Source organism: Staurois parvus, unplaced genomic scaffold (assembly GCF_062004578.1).
Source record: "Staurois parvus isolate SC_StPar_1 unplaced genomic scaffold, SC_StPar_1.0 ptg000858l, whole genome shotgun sequence".
Taxonomy (NCBI): Eukaryota; Metazoa; Chordata; class Amphibia; order Anura; family Ranidae; genus Staurois; species Staurois parvus.
In genome coordinates, this window is record NW_028318654.1 from 328328 (window position 1) to 350563 (window position 22236).

The window sequence follows — 22236 nt, forward strand, 5'->3', positions numbered from 1 at the left end:
GGCATTTTAGAGCCTCCGAAACTGTGATAGGTAGTGAGGAAGTGTTATGAGGAAATATGCCCTTTTGAAAGCCTGGAGGTGGTCATTGGATTTTTGGGGCTTGTATGTAGCTAGGCTGCTAAAAAGTCTCTCACGTGTTGTATCCGCATACTCAGAAGAAGTAGGAGAATGTGTTTTGGGGTGTTATTTTACAAATACTCATGGCATGCATGAGCAATATATCATTAAATTGACAACTATGTGTAAAAAAAAAAAATTGTCATAATCAAGAAATTTGTGGCAAAAAAATAAAATGTTCCATGAACTCAACATGCCTCTCTGCAAAATCCTTGGAGTGTCTACTTTCCAAAAAGGGGTCATTGGGGGGGGGGGGGGGGGGGTTGTACTGCCCTGGCATTTTAGCAACTCAAGAAATGTAATCAGAAAGTATGAGCTACGTAAATTTCAATATATATATCATAGTTTGTAGACTCTATAACTTTCACACAAACCAATTAATATACATGTATTGAGATTTTTTTTTACCAAAGACATGTAGCAGAATACATTTTAGCCTAAATTTATGACTAACTTTGAGATTATTGGATATTTGTTATAACCAAAAGTGAAAAATATTGTTTTTTTTCCTTTCAAAATTTTAGTTTATAAAATTAAAAAAATTAAAAACCTCAGAGGTGATCAAATACCACCAAAAGAAAGCTCTATTTGTGTGGAATAAAGGACATAAATTTTGTTTGGGTACAGCATTGCATGACTGTGCAATTACCAGTTGAAATAGCTCAGTGCCAAACAGCAAGAAATGGCCTGGTCAGGAGGGGGGCTGGTTCCGACTGTGATGACTAGTCCACCAAAGTCCTCCTCCTTGTTGCCTCTCACGCTGACATTATTACACCTACGCTGTGAGGGGCCTGCAGCCTGTAATCAGGATGGGACATGGTCACTCATAGTAGTGCCCACCCACATTTCGGTGCGGAAAAAAACTAAACACCGGCTGTCATAAAAACGTGGCTTGAGTAATGTATTAGTGCTTGTTATTCCACCCTAGCATTTGATCATTCTGTACCTTTTTTTAATCATTAATTGCCTGAAGTTGGGCCCCTTTTACATGGGCAGTCTGATCACATCCGCCTGTCAATTTTTCAGACAGGCAAACTATTATAACTCTTAAAAGTATGAGTCTTTCCTTTGGAGACGTTGCAAAGAAAGCCAAGATGCTAGTGAGTACATTTTCCTAAACCATCAGCAGGTTACTTGGAAACTGGAGAAAACATTAACAGAAAAAGGTTTTGGAGATCCAAAGCTACAACTGAATCAGAAGAAAATTCTTTAAGATTTAATGCGAGTGTGTTTGATTATTGTATCTGCAAAGGGTAGCTACTTTGATGAGTCAATAATTTAAATTCAATTTTGTGAAAACATTTCCATGATTTAAATTTTATTTTCAGATGTTTGTTCTATACTTAACCTCCCTAGCGGTCTGATTATTTCAGATTTTTGGTGCTGAAAGCGGTACCATTATTTTGCATGGAAATATGTAGTTTTTTTTATTGTAGGCTGTAATTTTTAGGAATAACTCACTGAAATCTGTCCGAACAAGAGTCTATTAAACATCCCGGGTATGATAAAATTTGAAACACGAAATCATAAATTATAATTTAATAAATAATCATAAAAAATAATATAATAATACATTTATTTCAATAATATAATCAAACCAAAAACACTGAAATTTGAAATATAGCGCCAAGTTCGCACATTGCTGAGCAAAGTCGCAGAATCGTTTTCACTGTCTGATGACGAATTTCCCCACGAATCATTATCACTCAATTCTGCAAGTAGTTCTAATTTACTATCGCTGTTCTCTAGCTGATCTAAACCCGCTTTTGACCTAAAGGGACACTTTTTGGACGCCATGGACTTTTCTCAGTTTCCAGGCAGAAAGAACAGACAAAATGCAGGCAGGGCACAGGACAAAGCACTAGGGACAAAATGTATGTGAAATAGGTTGAAACAGCAATGTTTTGCTATGTAAAATTTGTTTGGAAAAAAAATGAAATTTTTTTCAGAAGCCGGGTTCCAGCATCGGCCGGAGGAGATGGCCGGGGACACTGCAGGGGACACATCGCGGGAGCGAAGGACAAGGTAAGCTCTGCAGGGACTCCCTATGCAGCGCCGCATGGTAAGCCCGAGTGCAGCTCGGGGTTACCGCTTTTGGTACTGACATTTTACCCCGAGCTACACTCGGGAATACCGCTAGGGAGGTTAAAGCAGCATTAAACCCCAAAACAAATATGTAATATATTGCAGCTTGCCAATGTGACATTAAACCCAAATTAAAAAATGTCATTACATGCTATGTAACATATTGTGCATACTCAGCTACTAGAGCTTTCATTTTATGTAGAGTGCAAAAAACCTGTTTGTACCTGCCTTTTGCCAGAGCCGCCCCCTTGTTTATGTCCCCAGTGCAGTTTGTCATTATATAGCTTGGCTGTTGCCATATTTATTGCGCTTTCACCCTGATTCGCTGAGTAAGTATGCCGTGTGTTACTATACATGGCTTACTTACTAGGTCACGTGATTGCAGCTCTCACCCCTACAGCACAGACCGGGTTGGGGATGGAGCTAAACCAACGAAGCGTCACATGCCATGAGACACCGCTTTAGATATTCATTATATATAAGCCCTGCCTTAATGTTATTCAGAATGAAGTGTCAGTCTGGCATGTTCCTTGCCCCTGACAGTGCACTCTGCTCAGAATGGTATAAAAGGGAGGGAGTGTGATAACTCACAGCATATGTGACTTCCTGTGGCTTAGCTTCGCCTGCTTCAAGGCTGTGCTGGTGAGCGAGAGAGAGATCACATGACCAAAGAAAAAGGAAAAAAGATAGAAACAATATTATTTTAAAATCCTTATACAATCATATTTGTGGATGTCGGAGTGCCCTTCCTACGCAAGGGGACAGATAACTAGAGTTTAGTGATACTTTGACTGTGGTGGGGTCATTTGTTTTCCTTGTGTTTTGTTTTTCTCTTTTTTTCACCTGGTGACCCGGCCAGTAACACACTTCCTATGTAAGGGCCCTTTCACACTGGTGCACTTAAAAAAGTGGTATCATTTTTTTTAAAAACACATATTGCATTTTTAACGTGCTTTTAATGCTTTTTGGTGCACTTTCTGGTTTCTTGACTAACAGCATGCATCTTTGAAACAGGTATGTGACTCAAAGAACACAAGCAGATGCGATGCGCTTTTGATGCTTTCCCATTGACTTACAATTAGACTTCTTTTAAATTGCTAGTTTTTGGTATTTTTTCTGAAAGCAAGCCAAAGATGCAGCATGCAGGACTTTTGGTGCGTGTTCAGAAAATTGATCAAACATGCACAATCTAATAGGAGTTTATGGGAAACCACGAGTAATACGCATGTTACTCATAAGTACACTGTACTGCACCCACACCATTGCCAAACTTCAGCACGGCAGTGTGAAACCATCTTTAGGATGGCTCCATGCCTCTGGAAGAGAAATGGAGACACCCTTGGACAGCAGCCTTGTCAATCTGGGGAGTAATGGTATTGGTAGATGCACCAGAAGATTTTGATGGATTTGGCTAACAAACTAAAGCCAAACTTCTGCTAATGCTTATTAAGCAGTTAAAGCAACATTTTCTTCCCTTTTTTTACGTAAAAGAATACAGCTTGGTCTGTAAATGGAAACTGAAAAATAATAGAATTACTGGCTAGATCAGGTGAAAATAACTGAAAAATGAAAACCCATGCAGCTGCCACATTCTAGAATTGGTAAACTTCAATATAATGCTTTTTTGGCTTTTTGTTGTGTTTAAAACCACTTAAAATTTTAGAACACATGGGAACATTAAACATTAACTGTAATTTTCAATTAAAATTGGCAAAAAATTAAGGGAAGGGTTTAAAAATGTAGAACCAGTAATATAGTTCATGTAATTTCATTGTTTTAACATCTCTCATTGATGATCAGGCAATAAGCCGAGCCAGAGCACACAGATCTCAAACCGAGGACATCAACATGAGTGATGATGATGGAATTGGAAAGATCTCCAAACCAGTCAGTGATGACTCAGATGACAACATTCCAGCACCAACCAGAGGAAGAGGGAGAGGCCGGGCCAGGGGCGGACGGGGGCAGAGTGCCACCACAAGAGGAACATCAAGACGTGGACGAGGTTTGTAAATTTTTAGGAAGTACTACTTTGCTTTACATTGTATCAGCTATATAAGCTGTCTATTCTAATCAGGAAATATGGTCACTGTGCTAAAATCACTCTCTCTTTTTTTAAAACTGTTTATAGAGTATTTTATGTACAAGTAAAAAGTAGTGGTTGCGATATGTGCAAAAAAACTAGAGTGCAAATGGAATTTTCTGTTTGGTGCATTACAAGTGAAACTGTAGTGCTGGTATAGAGAACAGGTACTTGATAGGGAGGAACTGGACCTGCCTATGACGGAGTCACATTGTCTAATTAATATTTTGTTGCTATAAGTTGCACCTCACTGTCCCCAAAGTGTTTATGTCAGCCCTATTGCATCTCATCTGTCATCCTTTGCCCAGCAATAAAAGACAGCTCCATCCTGGATTTTGTAGGGAACACAGACCTATTCCATTGCCTACATTTTAAAATGTCAGTCACAGTGGGTTTTATTCATAAACATATCTGATGAATTACCTGTTCTTGCTGTTCATAGTAACTAGGGTCTCAGTTTCCCTTAGCCTTATTGAGTGTAGGAGAATAAAAGTATCAGTGAATGTTTGAATGACTAATCTAGTCAGCTAAATCAGGAGTTTTCAACAAGGGTGCTGCAAAGAGTCCCCAGGGGTGCCATGGCAAAATTACAGAAAGCTCTATGCAGTCCAATTAAAGGTTTCCTCTGTAAACGTCTGTGTACAGAGGGAGAGCACATCCCATTCTTCCTCTAGGCTTTATCCCCCCTCTCTGCTGCTATCTTTACTATTGCCAGAAAAACAGAAAGCTGTGTGGGCAACCCGACCTCTCCTTAGCAACCAATGATGTCATCGGTTGGTTGGGTGTGGATGGGCGACTTGCACAGCTTTCAGTTTTGCCAGCAATAGTAAAGATATGTTCTCCCTGCTCTCTGTACACAGAAGTTAGCAGATGAAACCTTTAATCATCAGACTGTACAGGGCTTTCTGTATTTTTGCTGGGATGAAGGCAGGGGGGGGGGGGGGCTTAAGAATTTGTTCTGTGGGAATTTGGGACTAGAGGGGGCATTTTGCAGGGGGAGGAGGTTGTGGCTAGTAGGGGAAAAATTGTGGTAGGAGAGGGGACTTTGGAGGGGGATGGTTTTGCAGGTGGGTGGTGGGGGGGGGGGTGCTAGGAGCAGGATTTATACTAGGAGGGGGGATTTGTGCTAACTGAGGGGATGGGGGGATTTGCAACCTACTAACCACTTCATTCTGCCTTACAAACTGCATTTCTGTACTCCTGCTTATGGACCTTTTGTCTGCCTTTGATATGGTTGACCTTCAGTGTCACTTACAGTTCTACTTCCCACTCCCCTCTTCCTTTGTCCTTCAGGGTCCCCCAAGGTTCTATTCTTGGACCTCTCATATTCTCAATCTACACTTCCTCCGTGGCTCAGCTGATAGCCTCCCATGGCTTCTAATATCATTTCTAAGTTGACGACACCCAAATCTATCTCTTTTCCCCTCAGCTCACAACATCAATCTCCTCCTGCATCACTAACTTACTGGCCAACATATCAGTCTGGACATCACACCACTTTCTCAAACTCAGTCTATCCAAAAAGGAGCTTTTAATATTTCCTCCCCTATGTGCCCCTTCACCTGACTTCTCTGTCAAGATCAATGGCACAACCACCAACCTGTCCACACATGCCATGGTGCTCAGTGTAATCCTGGACTCTGAACTCTCCTTTCAGCCCCACATCCAATCTCTTTCCAAAGCTTGCCATCTCAACCTCCACAACATCAATAAACCACGCCCCTTCCTAACCAATAACACCACAAAACTCCTAATTCACTCCCAGGTTATTTATTGACTTGACTACTGCAATTCCGTTCTCATTAGCTTACCTTTACATAGGCTATCCCTCTTCCAGTCCATCTTGAATGCTGCTGCCAGGCTCATCTAACTTACCAATCATTCAGTGTCTGCCACTCCTCTCTGCCAATTCCTGCATTGGCTGCCACTCACATAAGGAATTAAATTCAAAATACTATCAACAACTTACAAAGTCATCCACAACTCGGCCCCTAGCTACATCAATAACCTAGTCTCAAAATACCAACCAAATTGCTCTCTTCGTTCCTCTGAAGACCTCCTGCTCTGTAGTTCCCTTGTCACCTCCTCCTATGCTTGCCTCCAGGACTTCACCTGAGCCTCTCTCATCCTATGGAATTCCCTACCCCTATCTGTATGATTTTCTCCTACTCTGTCCACTTTTAGGCAATCTCTAAAAACTCTTCTCTTCAAAGAAGCCTTTCCTGCCTCCACCTAACAACTGTACTTTTATTTTCTCCATCAGCTCATCCCCCACAGTTATCTTTTGTATCACTTGACCCTCCCCTTTTATATTGTAAGCTCTAATGAGCAGGGCCCTCTGATTTTTCCTGTATTGAATTTTATTGTAACTCATGTTTGCATGTTGCCCCATGTTTTAAAGGCCACGTTACAATGATGACCTCTCCTTCTAACTATGTTGACTTGCATCAAACTTCACTTCAAAGTCACTGACCTTGAACACATATGCAGCTAAGTCATTGGTGGACAAATTAATATGGAATTCAGAAGCCAGTCAGTCTAATCCAGGAACCAGCTTTGTTGACAGCAACTAGAGAAAACCTAAAATCTTAAGCTGGCCATAGATGAGTCAGTTTTTATTTAATTGAACCAAACTGACCCGATTCCCCCATCCTTACATTCAAAGTGGATAGGGGAATCCTCCCTACTGTGTCTTTGCTTTCTGACAGTGAAAAGACTTCCCCACCATCAGAATACACTGATCAGTGCTGCAGTCTATAGGATGTAACGCTAATCGTGTGGAAATTTTCTAAGTAGGCTGGTTGAACAGAAGTCGCTCAGTAGATCAACTTCTGTTCAACCACAATGCCCATGCATGGAACAAAATTCGTCTGATATTTTAAGGAGCATTGACTACCCAGTTCCTGGGATTTGGGCTGGCAACAGACGTACTTAGATGGATGAGTTTAATAAAAGACCATAGAGATGTTTTTGTTAGAAAACAATATTCTAAGCAGTAGTCAGAATGGATTGACATGGATTGCATGGAATGACAAATGGATAGTCAACATGGATTGACAAATTACTGAAGTTGGCAAATCTGATTTCTTTTTATGAGGGGGTAAGCAGAAACTTAGGAAAAAAAGGAGTGGCTGTGAATGAAGTATTGACTTTGCAAAAGCAGTTGACACAGTTCCCCACACACGACTAATGTGTAAGTTAGTTATAGGCTCAGAAAATTTAGTTCATGAATATAGAAAACCGGCTAAAAGATCATATTCAAAGAGTAGTGATTATCGATTCATACTATGAATGGTCCAAGCTTATTAATGGTGTACCTCAAGGTTCAGGGTTTGGACCCCTACTTTTTAACCTATTTATAAATTATATAGTATCTGGGATTAAAAAAACATAATTTTAGTGTTTGCATATGACACCAAGCTACAGTGCTGTGAAAATGTCTTTGCTGCATTCCTGATTGATTGATTTTTTTTTCTGTTTTGCATATTTTTCACACTTAAATGATTCAGATCACCAAATAAATTTAAATATGACACAAAGATAAAACCAAGTAAATACAAAATGTAGTTTTTAAGTTATAATTTAATTTAAGTGAAAAAGGCTGACCAAACCTGCCTGTCTCTATGTGAAAAAGTAATCCCCATCCGCATCATGAATGAATTGAATTAACCACATTTTTTGGAAAGCTGAGTTAAAATTCACTTGCCACACCCAGGCCTGATTACTGCCAGATCTGTTGAATCAAGAAATCACTTAAATATAGGCTGCCTGACAAAGTGGCGCACGCTGAAAGATCTAAAAAAGCAACACAGCCTGCCAAGATCTAAAGTGATTCAAGAACAGGTGAGGAACAAAGTACTTGACAGGTATCAGTCTGGAAAGGGTTACAAAGCCATTTCTAAGCCTTTGGGACTCCAGTGAACCATGGAAAGATGACCTCCATGGCAAGTCATATAAACATTTACAAAATTCTACAAAATTGAAAAGGTGAAAATCATAGGAAATATACATAAATTACAAGTAAAAAAATATTATCAATAGCCCCAGTAATATAATTGAACTCAAGATTGAAGTTCATAAGCTAAAATATTGGACTGATAAACCTCAAGGATCCAGCGTAGCTGAAAGCCACAATTGATTTAATCAACTGGTATTATCAACTGGGGGCGCGGTGATTGGTGGTGCACTGTGTCCCTCGGACACAGCTGATCACCAATCAATGGAAAGAGCTGAAGACATTGGCTCGGTCATGTGATCAGCTGTGTCCAATCATAATTGTAAATAAGGAAATGTCGGCTATCGGCATTTCTCTCCTCACTAGCTGTCACGTAGACAGCTCGTGAGGTTAGGAGGGCCGGTAATTGGCATTCCTCAGAGGGGACATGTACACTGATGATCATGGCACTGATGTTCAGTGTAGCCCCAGCAGTGCCACCTGTCAGTGCTCATCAATGCCACCTGCTAGTGCCACATCAATGCCACATATCAGTGCCTACCAGTGCACATCAATGCCACATATCAGTGCCTACCAGTGCACATCAATGCCACGTATCAGTGCCCATCTGAGCTGCCTTTCAGTGTCACCTATCAGCGCCAGTCAGTGTCACCTATGAGTGCTGCCAATCAGTGCCACCTATCAGTACCATATATGAGTGCTGCCTTTCAGTGCCCATCAGTGTTGCCTGTCAATGCCCATCAGGGCCACCTACCAGTGCCTACTCATCAGTGCCACCTATCAGTGCTGATGGGCCTATCAGTGCCCATCACTGCAGCCTCATTAGCGCACATCAGTGAAGGAGAAAAATCCCTTATTTACAAAATTTTATAACAAAAACTAAGAAAGAACAATTTTTTTTTCAAATTTTTCAGTTGTTTTTGGTTTGTTTAGCAAAAAATAAAAAACCCAGAGCTGATTAAACACCACCAAAAGAAAGCTCCATCTGCCTCAAAAAAATGATAAAAATGTCATATGGGTACAGTGTTGCATGACCGCGCAATAGTCTTTCAAAGGGTGACAGTGCTGAAAGCTGAAAATTGGCCTGGGCAGGAAGGGGGGTATAAGTGCCCAGTAGGCAAGTGGTTAAGCAATTCATGTCCCATTCTATATGTAACCCAAATAGGGTGAATGTTTTTTTAGATCATATATCCAACAAGTCTCCAATTTAGGAATTTCTCATCTGATATGACTACCCCCCAATTTAGCGTAAATTTGTCAATAGCCATAAAAATAGTTCCTTCTGGATTTTTTCTATTGTTAACCTCATAGTGCTTTGAAACGATATGTTCAGAAAAACCTCGCCATGTTCATACAAGGAAGTTTGTAAGATTCGTACAGTGCGGTGAATGTATTGTAGGCTTCATGGGGATTGTAACGTGTATACCATGTTTTTAAATGAAGAAGTAACAGATTGAAAACTAGTAAACTTTCTGCCCTTTTATGTATTCAGTTTACATATCGCACATCTGCAGCAAGGAAAAAAATCCTGTCATAGACTGAAAAAACATTGGTTTAAAGGGGGATCAATAAGATTAGGGGCAATTTAAAGTCACAGAGGAGGGGCCCTCTATAAATAATTGAAGGAAAATCTGAGAAAAGAGGGCCCAAAATGTTATCATTTTTTAAGACCTATGTAAGTGAACTGACATATTAATAAGCTGCTCAGCTGCACAAATATTGAATATCTAATATATACAATGCAAAAACTATTTGTAGCGGCTTCTTGTCCTCAGCACCAGCTGCGTTCCCTACACTGTGTCATTTGTTAGTGCCATTTTTAGCTTGCTGAAACAACACGATGGTGGTAGATACCGATGAAAAGACTTGATGCTTATTCAGGATTATTACTCTTCTGTAGAATACCTGAACAATAGCTACATGTGGAGTAAAAACTATATTCATCAACCTTGACATGAAAAAAAGGAGAGGATAAAAAAATGTACTGGTAATAGCCACTGCAAGAAAGCTAGATTACCAATTTAAATACAGCTCTGTTCTTAACCGCTTGCCGCTGAAGATGCTGGTGAATGGGACCCGATGGTCATGTGATCACTATGCAATCACATGATCACAATGACAACAAAACTGTTATGAATCAATCTCATTCATAACAGCTTTGCTTCTCTTTCTGATGAGCTATGATTGGCCCACGGTTCTCACATGGTACATGGGGCAAATCACAGCACCCTGTACCATGGGATTAGCTCTAGCCAATCACAGATCTCTTATTGTGAACTTAACGCATTCATGACAGTTCAAAGCAAGCTCAGCAGTGCAGGAGCAATAACCTATATTGCTCCTGCACAGCAAAGTGTAAAAAACAAAACAAAAAAAGTCCCTGATCATCCCCCCCCCCCCAAGAGTAGTACAAGGTTACAATGATAACTTTGTACTACTCTGATAAAAGTTTTAAAAAATAATAATAAAATGTTAAATAAAATTAAGAATACTGTATTGAGATTTTTTTTTTTAACTACTTGCTGACTGCCTGCCTGCAATGTGTGGGCGAGCGGTGGCTCTGGGCAAATCACCCCATCACCCAGCCATTGCCATTAGTACAGTATCGGCATATAGGATTTTTCACTGATCACTGTATTACTGCCACTAGCAACATCAGATAGTATCAGGGTCTGTAAGCTTGCCTCCCAGCCAGGGTCAGCTAGCATTATACGCCCACACACTATTGCACTCACACTATAGGTTACTTTCTATTATAGTGTTTGTACGGATCAATATATTGATCACAAACAGAACTAGACTAGTGGATCCTCTGTATAGTGTCCCCAAAATCGCAAAGTGTTAGCAGGATCAGCCCCATTCGCTGCCAGCACTAGCATTTAGCCCCTCCACTGTTTTTCACAGAAAATTTGTATCAATTGATTGTGGGCCAAAGAAATTTATATGCACAATATATGCCCACCCAAATTCAGCTCCTGCCTGACAATTCGCTTGGAAACCTATCATGGTTTCTAAATTTAAAACTTTATGGGCATTACAAAAAAGAATTACGGTCATATTGGTCCACAGACCCGATTCATCATATGCCCATGTTTTTTGCTATAACATACTGTATATGCCCAACATGGACCAGCAACATGCTGGTACTTCACTGCAATTTGAGTGGTTATACTGGGATGATGCCTGCAGCTACAGGCATCATCTTGGTATCGTTTTTTTCAGCTGGTGGTCGGCTTTCATATAAAAACAATCCTAGCCACTAATTAGCCGCTGGATTGCTTTTACAAGCAGCGGGAAGGCACTACCCCACCCCTCCTGCTGCCTTCCAAGGTTTTCTTGGGCTCTCCCATTCCCCTGGGGAAACCCAAAAATGCAGTTGGAAGTTCCACTAGCTGACTATAGAATCGGAGACTGGAATGCCTCCAGTCATCTCTATGGTTTAAGAGACCGGAAGCAACAAGCATTTCCTCATTTCCATTTCGCCGGATATAAGCAGCGCCATTTTAAAATTGAGAAAGCATCTGATCACACCAATCTCACAAGATCACTGTGATCAGAGGCTTTAAGGAGAGTTCTAGAGTCTAATAGACCCCAGATTTCTCAGAAAAGATTACCTGTCACTGTCTATTGCTATCACAGGGGATATTTTCCCTCCCTGTGATAACAATAACAGTGATTGAAAAAAAAAAAAAGGCAAGGTACAGTGTAAATATAATAAATACCTGCGTAATTTTAAAGCATGTCATGTTTGTTATCCATTTACTCAGGGTGACATAGTTTTTTATGATATATCAAACAATTGGGCAATATATTGTGTTTTTGTGCATCTGTCTAAATGCATAACATCATATTATGTATTTTACCAAACACTTGGATATTAAGTTGTGTTTTTGTGCATTACAATTCTTTAAAGTGTATTTTTCCAAAAACAAACCGCATTTGAAAAAAAAGCACTGCAAATATATTGTGTGACATAAACAATTGCAAAACCCACCATTTTATTTTCTAGGGACTCTGCTTTGTAATATATAATGATTGGGGGTTCTAAGTAATTTTCTAGGAAACAAATTGCTGATTTTTACATGTAAAAAAAAAGTGTCAGAATAGGCCTGGTCTTCAATTGGTTAACCCGGGTGTCGGCAACCCGCGGCTCCAGAGCCGCATGCGGCTCTTTTTCATCTTTGCTGCGGCTCCGGAGCACACTGCCCACCAGGTGACAGGCAATAGGGTTTCAGTGGTCGGCAAGCCGCGGATCGCAAGCCACATGCGGCTCTTCTGTGTGCCGGGCGCCCACTCCCCTCCCTCCTCTCGGGTGGCTGCCTCAAAAGTCAGGACTCTTTTAATCCAGCCCGCGGAGCGTGGAACATTAGCTGTCAGGATGTAGGCGGGGCAGCCAGGATGTAGGCGGGGCAGTGTGACGAACTCCTCTCACAGTCCGCCCTGAAGACCGGAACACAGCGCGGGAACACAGCGAGAGGAACGCGCGGAGCAAAGGTAAGTTAATTGAGACAATATGGGGAATTAATTACTATAGGGGGGATGAATTACTATGGGGGATGAATTATTATATGGATGATTAATTACTATGGGGGATGAATTACTATGGAGGATGAATTACTATATGGGGGATGAATTACTATATGGGGGATGAATTACTATGGGGGATGAATTACTATGGAGGATGAATTACTATATGGGGGATGAATTACTATGGAGGATGAATTACTATATGGAGGATGAATTACTATATGGGGGATGAATTACTATGGGGGATGAATTACTATGGGGGATGAATTACTATGGAGGATGAATTACTATAGGGGGGATGAATTACTATAGGGGGGATGAATTACTATGGGGGATGAATTACTATGGGGGATGTATTACTATATGGGGGATGAATTACTATGGGGGATGAAGTACTATATGGGGGATGAATTACTATAGGGGGGATGAATTACTATATTGGGGATGAATTACTATATGGGGGATGAATTACTATGGGGGATGAATTACTATAGGGGGGATGAATTACTATGGAGGATGAATTACTATATGGGGGATGAATTACTATATGGGGGATGAATTACTATAGGGGGGATGAATTACTATATGGGGGATGAATTACTATATGGGGGATGAATTACTATATGGGGGATGAATTACTATGGGGGATGAATTACTATGGGGGATGAATTACTATGGGGGATGAAGTACTATATGGGGGATGAATTACTATAGGGGGGATGAATTACTATATTGGGGATGAATTACTATATGGGGGATGAATTACTATGGGGGATGAATTACTATAGGGGGGATGAATTACTATGGAGGATGAATTACTATATGGGGGATGAATTACTATATGGGGGATGAATTACTATAGGGGGGATGAATTACTATATGGGGGATGAATTACTATATGGGGGATGAATTACTATGGGGGATGAATTACTATATGGGGGATGAATTACTATGGGGGATGAATTACTATGTGGGGGATGAATTACTATGTGGGGGATGAATTACTATATGGGGGATGCATTACTATGGGGGATTAATTACTATGGGGGATGAATTACTATGGGGGATGAATTACTATGTGGGGGATGAATTACTATAGGGGGGATGAATTACTATATGGGGGATGAATTACTATATGGGGGATGAATTACTATGGGGGATGAATTACTATATGGGGGATGAATTACTATGGGGGATGAATTACTATGGGGGATGAATTACTATAGGGGGGATGAATTACTATGGGGGATGAATTACTATAGGGGGGATGAATTACTATATGGGGGATGAATTACTATGGGGGATGAATTACTATATGGGGGATGAAGCTAACTGCACGATCCTGTATATAGCATTAAGGTAAGAAACAATATATGCAGTGTCGGATTTGTTTTAAATGTTGCAATGGTTTTGCGGCTCCCAGTCTTTTTTTTCCCTTCGGAAACGGGTCCAAGTGGCTCTTTATGTCTTAAAAGTTGCAGACCCCTGGGTTAACCTATCTTGTAACAGAAGATAGAAATCTTCAGTTTTTACAATTCTGCTGGCTATGTTGCACACAAAAAAGAAACATATTAAAACCTCGAACTGTTGTTGGAGCACATACAATACGCCAAGTACAACTGGAATATCTGTGAAGAACTAAAAGCGGTTGCTCTGCTGCTTGGAATCCAGTTTGCATATCCCAAGGACTCTTGTTACATATGTGAATGGGATAGCCTTGCAAGAGAGTTGCATTATATTAGAAAGAAATGGTCACTCTGAAAGAATTTGGTTCTAGGACAGAAAAACATGGCACATGAGTCACTTGTGGATTTGACAAAGATATTTTTGTCTTCGCTTCAAATAAAACTCAGACTGATAAAACATTTTGTGAAAGCGATGAACAAGGAAGGTGAGGGTTTTTGTTGTTTGAGACACATTTTTCCGAGAATAACTGATTCCAAGAATAAGGAAGAGATTTTTGTTGGCCCACAGATCAGATACATGACCAATGACTGTTTGAAGATCTGTTTGTGCAGCCAGAGAAAATCACTTGGAGTGCAACATATCACTGAAGATTTATTTTCTGCATTCACATTTGGATTTTTTTCTGAAAATCTAAGTGCAGTCAGTGAGGAACATGGTGAAAGGTTTCACCAGGACATTGTCAAATGGAAAAAAAGGTATCATGGCCATAGAATCTATCAGTGCTGTTGACCATTGTTGAACACTGCAATGAGGCGTACCGTACAAGTGAAAATACTTTTATCACTTTTGAACTCATGCAGCCTGTCGGCAAAATTATGGAATGAAATACATTACAATCCTTAAAAGTTAATTTCATATTTCTCAAGATTCCTACATGGCGCAGTTATTCCAAAATTATATTTGTGTTAAATTTGAAGGGTGTATCGTAATCAACCAAAGGATTTTAAGGAAGCAAAACTTTTGAAAAATTTGTTTCCCAGTGTAATGTGTCATTTTGAATATCTCCCCAGTGAGCCTTCACAGCACGCCTGTGTGTTGTTACACAAATAATGGAGCCTGCTCTATTTATGATCCAGTCTGGTGTGTTGGGAAGCCATTTAATTAATTGGACTGCTTTAATGCTGCGCACATTACTTCATATGCATGAAATGCACCTCATCTGATTAGGTTGATGTGAATGAACCCCTAATAGTAACTTCAGGGACTGCAGAGATAGGTCCACCTGTATGCTGCTAGGACACATATGTCAGTTCAATGACTTGCTAAGTCGTGATGCATAGAACAGCATAACATCCTTGGAAGATACAAATCTAAACAGTCGATCCAGTATTTCTCTTTTACATGTACGCTTTAAGATGAAAAGACTTTAAAGTGTTACTAAACCCACAGCAATAAAATCAGTCTGTATATGCAGTAAAGCATGCTTGTTATACTCAATGTGAAATTGAGGGGGTTAATCCTCTGCGTTGTATAAAAAGGATGTTTGATCATGTCCTCTCTGATCCTTCCCTTCTTTCACGTTCCCCATTTCATCTCCTGGTAGAACACGGCCTTGGGGACACTCTGCACATGCTCAGTTTGGTGTGCACTGCTAGAGAGTTTTTTCTTTTTCTTGGGAGAGTGCATGTGATCAGCACAGAGCCAATCAGCACTGTTCAGACAAAGGGCCAGGGGTTATGCAATCTCACAGAAGAGAAGAGAAAGAAAACTCCTCCTACAAGCTTTAACCAGTGCTCTGCTGAACAGTGATAGAAGTCACAAGACTGCTATGTACTGCTGATGACAAAAGGTATTTAGCAGGTTATATTTACTAAAATAATTGCATTTCCATGTTTTGTGTACTATGGGAGACCAGATATGGTGAATGTAGGGTCCTGGGTTTAATAACACTTTAAGTTGTATTCCCTGGATAGCAGTAACACAAAATGTTTTCTTTGACTCCAGAGATACTAATTTGCATTTCACCTTCAGCAGATACCTGCCTGCTAACTAATTTTTTGCAACTGCTAATTTGCTAGTTGTTTTCTGAATTGACCTAAATCTCAGCAGGCTGGTGTATTCCCTGCTTCCAAGACCACCTTTTTACTAGTGTAAAAGGAGGATGAACATTGTGAAAGAAATCTGCTGTAGAGCGTATTAAATTCTGGGTAAACTCAGAGGACTTTCTGACTTTATCGTACTTTAAGAATTTCCTAGGTAGCGCTAAGGTCAGCCGAATGGTTGTTCAATTGGTTTGGAGAGGCTTTATAATCACTCCTTCGATGATTGTTTCTCAGGTTCATTTTAGCTGCCACTTTCCTTTGACAGTGCCATCAGTCACGTCTTTGGTGTTGCCCCTGTAATACAAATGTGAGAGTATAATAAAGTGAATTTGTGGCTTTTAGTGTTGAAGCTTTCACATCAAAAGTGCTCCATCAGGTCAGAGGTGCCCCATCACATCCGAGGTAACTCCAATCAAATCAGGGTGCTTTCTTTTGCAAATAAGCCCCACCTTCATACCGGATGTCATCTGTCACATCAGAGGCCCCCAATCACATCATGTCAGTGATCCCTCATCACATAAAGTCTCCAGTCACATTCAAAGCCCCCATCCCTTCAGAGGTCTCCCCATTTTTGTCAGTGTCCCCCCCCCTCCCATTAGAAGTCACCCCAGGTCATATTAGGGTGCTTTCTGTTGCAGTCCTCACACTGTCAGAGGTCCCCCATAACATCAAAAGCACCGCATGAAGTCTGAAGTCCTGCTATCACATAAGTCCCACATCACATCAGAGGCCCCTTGCCACATCATTGATCCCCCCTTCAAATCAGTGCCCCCCCCCCATCACATCAGAGTGCTTTAATTTGCACATAAGCCTCACCTTCACATTAGAGGTCATCTGTCATATCAGAAGTGCCCCATCACATCAAAGGTCCCCCATCACACCGGAAGCCCCCACCCCCTTCACATCAGTAGTGCCCCATCATGTCAGGTCTTCCATCACATTAAAAATCCTCCCATCAAATTTGTGGTCCCCCCCCTCATTATTGTTACCCCATCACATTAGTGTGCTCTTTTTTTTTTGTACATAAGCTCCACCTTCACATCAGCAGTTTCAGCTCACATCAGAGTTCCCCAATCACATCAGAAACTTCTCTTTCACATCAGAAGCACCCCATAAGATCAGAGATCCCCATCACATCATCTGTATATTCTTATTCTGGATTGGACTACTGCTTTGGTGGTGAGGTAATGTCACTGACCTCACCTGGCTGAAGGCTGATCATCATCATCTAATTCCCTGGCTACTGCGCAGTGCACACAGGCACCCAAAAGTTCTTCCTCCTCCCCTCTCGGAGGCTGCCTCCTCCTGCACCCAAATGCATGGATCCATTTCTCCTTTTCTTGTAGAGTGCACCGGGAAAATATCACTCTGCCTGCAGCTGGAACTTTCCACATAGTATCGGGAGCTGTGCCTGCAAGCTGCTGTATCCCTCCACAGATTAAAAAAAAAAGTCCCGGTGCAGTATATTAAAAAGGCAGTTGAGAAGCAGAAATATATAAAAAAAAATACAACTAAAGTGACAAATGGACTCTGTGAATTGACCAGAGTGCTATGGGAGTACTTGAAGAATTTTTGAGTTTACTTAAGCGTATCCATACCCCCTCCCTGGCATCACCCCTACACACACAGCAGTATTTGTAATGCTTGATATGAAAGAAAGAGAGATCCAAGATGCAGAAATCCAGTGCTGGTTAAAAAGTTACTCTAATGTGAAACTGCTCCCCATCTATACTGCTCCATATAAAGCAATTCTAGGAGATGTATTACATAGATACCTCAAAACTGTTGGTATAAAATCACATGCATAGCAATACTTATAATAATGCATGCAGTATAAAGCAATTGTTTCCTTCGGGTACTCCGATTTCCTCCCACACTCCAAAGCCATGCTGGTAGGTGAATTGGCTCCTGTCTAAATTGGCCCTAGTATGTGTATGTATGGATGTAAGTTAGGGACCTTAGATTGTACACCCCTTGAGGGTTAGGGACTGATGTGAATGTACAATATATATGTAAAGCGCTGCGTAAATTGACGGTGCTATAATAGTACCTGAAATAAATAATAAATTGTAGAGGATACTATATATTTAATAAAAGTACATCACTCACTATTCTATCGCATGCATAGCAATGCTTGCATTTCACAATATTGAAGTGTCAAGTAGTACTGTAATCCACATTATGTGACCAACTCTCTCCAAAGAACAATCCTTTAATGCTTTAAAAGCTCAAGAACTCAATTGTACATGTATTTATGCTTTCAGATACTCTCTTCTACTGATGTGGATCTTCATAATCTTGAGAACAAATAAATCCCCAGAACATGGTAAAGACTGTGACATAGCCTCCACTTAAGAATACTTTGCTTGATAGTGTAGAATTCTTGAAATGAATAGCTACAGATACACATATAAAAGTTATTCAGAATTTGAAATTCTTAACGTGGCTTCTGTTCAAAGTCTAAAAGCTCCTCTCTTTCAGTGTCTCACATACAAATACGGCATAAACACCTACACTGCAGTGTTTATCAGAGTAATACAGGGCTCATCTTACCAATCTTCTGATAGTATATTCCATAGGAGGAAAGAAATCACATCAAATATTAACCAATAGCCGCCCGGCCAATAGCCTTTTGGCAACCGGCAAAATGCTGTAGATTTCTGGGTTGGACGCCAAATGGGCATGCGCAGTTTTCACGCTTGCAGAGCCGCACAGAGGCGCGATCTGTCACCAGCCGTGTACCTCGGACACAGCCGATGACAGATCTGAGTACCGACCCCCGTTGCCGGTACCATGTGACCTGCTGTGACCAATCACAGCAGGTCACATGACAGTTGTATACAATGGATGGCTTCATTCATGCCATCCATTGTATACTAGTGTCTAGCTGTGAATGGTCACAGTGATCACATGCACATGTCATGTGATTAGCTGTGGCCAAATCACAGCTAAGCACAAAAAAAAAAACCCTGAATGAATCGTCATTCTGGTAAATGCTTGCTTATAGCAAAGTAATTCTTTGCTATAAGCAAATTGTGTAAAAAAAAAAATACTGATCACTTCCCTAAAGTAGTACAATGTTACTATGGTAACATTGTACTACTTTGGTCATAGTGAAATATGAAAAAAACTAAAAAAAAATGTAATAAAAAATTAAAAAAAAAATTAAAAAAAAATGTATATATATTTTTTTCATACTGTCACCAGTCAGTGTCCCTGATCACCGTCATGCCAGTTATATGATGACGCTGTACTGCATTGGTGACAGTATGTAAATAAAAAAATAGTGAAAATTATTTTTCAAAAAAATTGTGACAAAAAAAAATACAACTTCAAAAAACTCACCATGCCTCTTACGAAGTAAGTCGGATTGTCTACTTTGCAAAAAGGGGTCATTTGGGGGATATCTGTACTATTCTGACATTCTGGGACCTCAAGAAATTAGATTGGCTGTCAGTACTTCAGGATTGATCAATATTCAGATCTATACCATAGTTTGTGAACTCTATAACTAAAAGATACATCCTAATTTGTGTTATTTTCACCAAAGACATGTAGTAGAATACATCTCGGCCTAAATTTATGAAGAACAATTATTTATTTGCAAACTTTTATAACAGAAACAAAGAAAAACGTGTTTTTTTTTTCAAAATTGTCGGTCTTTTTTTGTTAATTTAGCAAAAAATAAAAACCCCGGCGGTGATTAAATACCACCAAAAGAAAGCTCTAGTTGTGTGAAGAAAATGATAAAATTTTAGTTTGGGTACAGTGTTGCATGACCGCGCAATTGTCATTCAAAGTGTGAGAGCGCTGAAACCTGAAAAATGGCCTGGGAGGGAAGGGGGTAAAAGTGCCCGGTATGGAAGTGGTTAAGTCAAACCTTACATGCACAACACAAGTCAAAGGTAAAGAGGTCCAGGAATGTGAAAGAACATCCCTGTGTCTAACTTTGCATACACTTCATGCTTACTGTTTTTATATCAGTATTGCATTTTAGTACATCCGGTTTATGCATATCAGTACCAGACCCTTTGATAAACAAGGATTACATTGTGGATGTTCATATGTGTATGTGAGACATTCAAAGAGCTTTTATACTTTGAATGGAAGTGACACTGAGCATCTTAGATTGTGGTTAATAATTTACATAGCTCTATAGCTATTTCAATCATTTTACAGTACTGAGCCAAGTGCTCTTATAAGGCGACTATGCCACAGTCTTTGTCCTATTATGGGTCTTTATGGTTGCTGAGAACATGGATAGTCACATCAGTAGAAGACCGTGCCTGTGAACATAATTACATGTGCAGTCTAGCTATTGAGCCAGATTGACAGCTTTTCAATGGATTGAAGGATTGTGCTTTGGAGAGACTTGGTCACATAACAATGTGGATCGCAGTACTGCTTGGCCACCTAATATCATGAAATACAAGTACTGCTTTACATGAAATATACCACAGGGCAGTGTGCTCTTTTGAGGAGTTTAAAGAAAAATTCTAGGTTTGGATCCTTTTTATTTAGTTACATTGATCCATTGTGGACCAGTGTAACTATATACATATACAATAGCTGACTGATCCCCATGGTAGCTGGAAATCACTGAAGTAGACACCACTACGATAGTGATCTCCTTTGAGCTTCCGGGCCTCCACTGAGCAGCTGGTTTCTGAACACAGGAGGTCACCCGCTCAGCATGTGCACCATTCAGAGATTGCTTTACATTCTCTGAATGAATGCAAAGCGTTCTTGGATGAAGTGGGGTGGTGATGTCACCCTTTACACCTAATCCAATCAGAAAATGTTCTGCCTCCATTCAGAGAATGCTACGCATTCTTTGAATGGTGCCCATGCCAAGCAGCTGCGCTTCTGTGTTCTAAATGCAGCAGAGCAGTCGTTCACTACAGGACTCAAAAGCGAGTTGATCCAATGTTTTGTTTGACAATCACATCATAGCAGGACCCCTTAATCAGGCATGTGACAAGCTTAGTGCAAAACAAAATTATATTTAAAGTGATACTAAAGGCATTTTTTTATAACAAATATGTCATACCTACCTCTTCTGTGCAAGGGTTTAGCACAGAGCAGCCCCGATCCTCTTCTTCTTGGGACCCCCGCTGGTGCTCTGGGCTCAACCCTCTTGCCGAGTGCCCCAGAGCAAGCCTCTTGCTCTGGGGGCACTTGTGCATGTTCACTCCCGAGCCCCGCTTTGTGTGTCCATAAGACACACAGAGTGTGGCTCAGCCCCTCCCCTACTCCCTCCTTACTGGCTGTAAATGGCAGCAACAGGAGCAACAGCAAGCTCCCACTGCTGTCTTTGAGCCAGTGAGGAGGCAGAGAGCCAGGACAGCAGCAGCTACTGTGAACATCGCTGAATCAGGATTATGCTCAGGTAAGTATTGGGGGGACTGCATACTTTAGGTTTTTTACCTTCATGCATAGAATACATGAAGGTAAAAAAAACCTTTAGGCTTTACAACTACTTTAAAAATACATCCACCAATCACAAGAGAATTGATTGCTCCCTGCCCCGATGTATTAATGACATCATTGGTCCAGCAAAACTATATCTAAAATGACATAAACATTCACCTATTTACTAATGTGTAAAAAGGAACATTAAATATCTGTGATACCCTGTGGCTCTTTGCTTTTATACCAAAAAAGTTGAGAGCCCCTAATTGGTGAATTAAACGTATTTTAAGAGGATGTAATAATTGGATGCATCTGTCAGAAGCAACCTGATCGGTGCGGGTAAGCACAGTCCCACAGTGTGCACGTCCCTGCTGTCAGGCAACAGTTGGTTTGTGAATGCACTGTATGGCCGCCCAGTGTCACAGCCCATTGGGCAGGCCGCATGCTGCCAATATGTTACACTGCTGACATTGAGAATCACACATTGCACTGTATGGCTGGTGGTGTTCATAGAACCACAGGAGCATTAAGAGAGAAGAGGAGCCAAA

At 40.6% G+C, this 22236-nt stretch overlaps 1 protein-coding gene across 1 annotated transcript in view; it reads left to right on the forward strand.

The window, feature by feature from the left end:
* The window catches only part of MRE11 (MRE11 double strand break repair nuclease), a 434841-nt gene that overhangs the window by 275365 nt on the left and 137240 nt on the right, over positions 1-22236 (forward strand). The window contains exon 15 of the mRNA XM_089655629.1: positions 4003-4207. Coding sequence (XP_089511755.1) covers positions 4003-4207 — 205 coding nt within the window. The remainder of the gene's footprint in view (positions 1-4002; positions 4208-22236) is intronic.